At 53.8% G+C, this 3070-nt stretch overlaps 1 protein-coding gene across 3 annotated transcripts in view; it reads left to right on the top strand.

The window, feature by feature from the left end:
• Iqca1 (IQ motif containing with AAA domain 1) overlaps positions 1-3070 on the top strand; it is a 135330-nt gene that overhangs the window by 123709 nt on the left and 8551 nt on the right. For all 3 annotated transcript variants that reach the window (XM_023722227.1, XM_023722226.1, XM_004637340.2), the window contains one exon: positions 857-1034. In XM_023722227.1, the coding sequence (XP_023577995.1) occupies positions 857-1034 (178 nt within the window). The remainder of the gene's footprint in view (positions 1-856; positions 1035-3070) is intronic.

Below are 3070 nucleotides of genomic sequence, written 5' to 3'. Positions count from 1 at the left end.
GTTCCATCATTTTTATATTCTCCTCTATTTTTTATCAGTGTATTCTTTAGAAGCACTTAGTACTTCTTTGATTATAGTTACCACTATATTTTTTAGTTCCGAAATTATTTCTGATCTGATTTCTTCTATACCTTTCTGCAGTTGATTCTTTACTGTCAATACTATTATTTCTGAGATATCTGGTGTGTGATTTCCAGTTTCCTCAGTGCTTCACTGCTACTTAATTACAGCCACAGCATTGCCTGTGGCAATGTGTCCCCATCTGACACCTGCTTCCAGGAGGAAGCCGCCCTTGCCCTCCTGGGCCCCTGAGCTCTTCTCCCTCCTTAGTGCTGAGATCATCCTGAGGTGATAAAGGCTCCAAATTCTTCCAAACTGCCAAAGGGCCAGGTCTCAGGGTCTTACGTAACCCAGCGTTTGTCTGGCGTGAGATCCAGGGCCCCAGGGCCTTGTGGTGACGCAGTCTGCGGAGGAAATCGTGAGCATGTCTACTTGTGAGAGAGGCAAGCACCACCGGCGCCCTGCAAGTCCCCACAGAGCCTCCTCCTTCTCCAGGAGGTCGCGGCTGCTTCCCATAGGCGGCTCTCAGGTGCTTCCTTCCTTCCCCTGACCCAACTCTGAATTCCAGAGATTCAGGAAAGGAAAGGGCAACAATTAAAAATCACCCAGACCAGGAAACGCACTCCAGGGCTGGCCCTGGGACACATGGGGAGGGATTGTATTTATCAGCGTATTGAAATCCACAAGAGTCCACTGCCACCACCCGCTCTGTCTCAAGGAGCCTGTCTGCTTGGGTTCTCCATCCGTCCTTTGTTCTCCATGTGGCCTAATCGTTCCCCTTTCCTCTTTCTCCCAGAATGAACCCAAACGCCTGAAAAAGCAGCTTCCCAAACTCCTGAAACTCTTGCAGCCAGACGACAGGATTCTGATTGTGGGGACAACGCAGCGTCCTTTCGATGCAGAACTCCAATCTTTTTGCAAAGTTTATGAGAAAATTATTTTGGTTCCCAGACCAGACTATGCTTCCAGATATGGCAAGTACCCCAAGCTCACTCCCACGAGGCATACCCGGGGGGGTCAGCAGGGTCTGCCTGCTGGTAGACTAGGCCAGAAGAGCAAGCCAGGCATTCCTGGGACCAGGCCACAGCAAGGCATGCGCACCTGGCCCCAGGTAGACCAGGGGACCCTACACATAGGTCACAGGGGCCTAGGAGCTGTCCCCAGGCCTCTGGCGCTCTCATGACCACACAGCCAGCAGGCAGGCATGGAGGCTAGCAGGGCAAGTGTCACAAGCCATGGTAAGATGGGGGGAGGGAGGTGGCCCTACCTAGCTCGGGACACCAGGTGAGGACAGGGCGCAGCTGCAACCTTGGCTGTGACCACGGAGGTCGGTGCCACAGGTGCCATGCCATGGGCTCCTTGGTGCTTCCTCTCCCGTCCTCTTCTCTGGCCCTCTCTTTTGCCGCCCTTCATCTTTCTCTACTGTTAACTCTCTCACAGACCAAGGTTGAGCGTTGTTGATTAAGGGGCCAGAGCTGTATTCTTGACTTTGGATCCAGTTTTGGTTTCTATTGCTTGAAAAAGCTGTCAGCCTTTTTAAAAAGGAGCCCTTGGTGCTTGATGGAGACATTTTATTCTGACAAAGTGCCATGCATCTCAGAGAACTTGGAGCATGTCGCAGCCTCTGACCTGAGCCTCCTCGCAGCAGCATGAAGGCAGAGCAAGGAGACGGTGTCCCCTTCCCCATGGGTAGGCAACGAGCCTGCAGGAAGCTCTTCTCATGGCCCAGCCTCCACCCACCACACGGCATGCTTTCTGCACACTTCAGCCTGGGCAGCCCACCTGCTCTGGCCACCACTCTTGCTAGCACCACAAACGCTGCCCAGAGCTGCTCGCAGTCATCATGAAGCTTTTCAAGCCCCCACAGCTAGGCCACCCATCTCAAGAATGGCTGTCCTTGCGCAGCTGTGGTCACAGTGGTCTCTTCCAACCCACTGAGCATCAGCGGCAGACCCTGTGCCACAGGTGCTTGGCTGTGTATCTACCAGCGCCTCAGCTCCAGAGGTATCCAGAAATACTCGCCATCCTGTTGGCCGAGGCCTCTGGACTTCCTAGGGAAAGGACAGTCCCACAAGGCCAGGCACGCCAGCCCGAGGACCCATGGTCCTTAGGTTTCCTCAGCATCTACCAGCTTGCCCCCAAATCCAACTGTCTCTGCAAAGAAAGTCCACCAGCCCAGGCTGCTGGAAACTTCGTCTGGCCCCCAGGATCCTGTGTGCCACTCTCCTCTGCACTCTCCCAATGCCCCGGGATCTGTCTCACACATGACCCAGTTCCTCACAGGACCCACCAAAGCCCACACTCTGATGGGAGGAGTCCAGTGGTATCTTTGGATGTGGCTAGAACTCAGGGCTCAGAGGCCTGGATGCTCGCCCGAATCCTATCAGTCACTTGGTGTGAGATCCCAGATCCCGTGGGTGCTAATGCTGTCGTGTCAGGGACTCACCAGGATGGAACTAACTGGGAGTGGCAGCAGCAGACAAGGAGGGTCAGATTGTTTTCAGTCTGAAGAATAGGAAGAGGATCAGGCATGGTGGTGCATACCTATAATGCCAGCATTTGAGAGGCTGAGGCAGGAAAACTGCTGGGAGTTCAAGGCCAGCGTGGGCTACGTAGTGAGGTCAGGGCCATCCTGGAATACACACTGAGAGCCTGTTCCCCCACCACCCCAATAAAACAGAAAAGGAGAAGGGGAGGGCAAGGGGCAGGAAGGAGGGAAAGAGAGTATAGATCAGTCTGAAGAAATGAAAAGCGAGGAAATGAGGTACCGCGTTCAGACCTGAGGTTCCCTCCACTGCCTTCTGCACACCTGGCCAGGGTCCGCATCCGCACTGGCCCTGCCTCTGCCAGCACTGCTGTGTGTGTGTACGTCACATGCTCGACAACAGACATACCAGTTGTCCCGCGGTGGTGCTGCCTAGTGACTGTGCTGCCTCTGGTTGTCACCATGGGTTGTATGTCCTGATTTCTTTCTTTCTTTCTTTCTTTCTTTCTTTCTTTCTTTCTTTCT

The sequence above is a fragment of the Octodon degus genome, unplaced genomic scaffold (genome assembly GCF_000260255.1).
Source record: "Octodon degus isolate 3935 unplaced genomic scaffold, OctDeg1.0 scaffold00089, whole genome shotgun sequence".
In the NCBI taxonomy this organism is placed as follows: domain Eukaryota; kingdom Metazoa; phylum Chordata; class Mammalia; order Rodentia; family Octodontidae; genus Octodon; species Octodon degus.
This window is presented reverse-complemented; position numbering and strand designations above follow the sequence as displayed.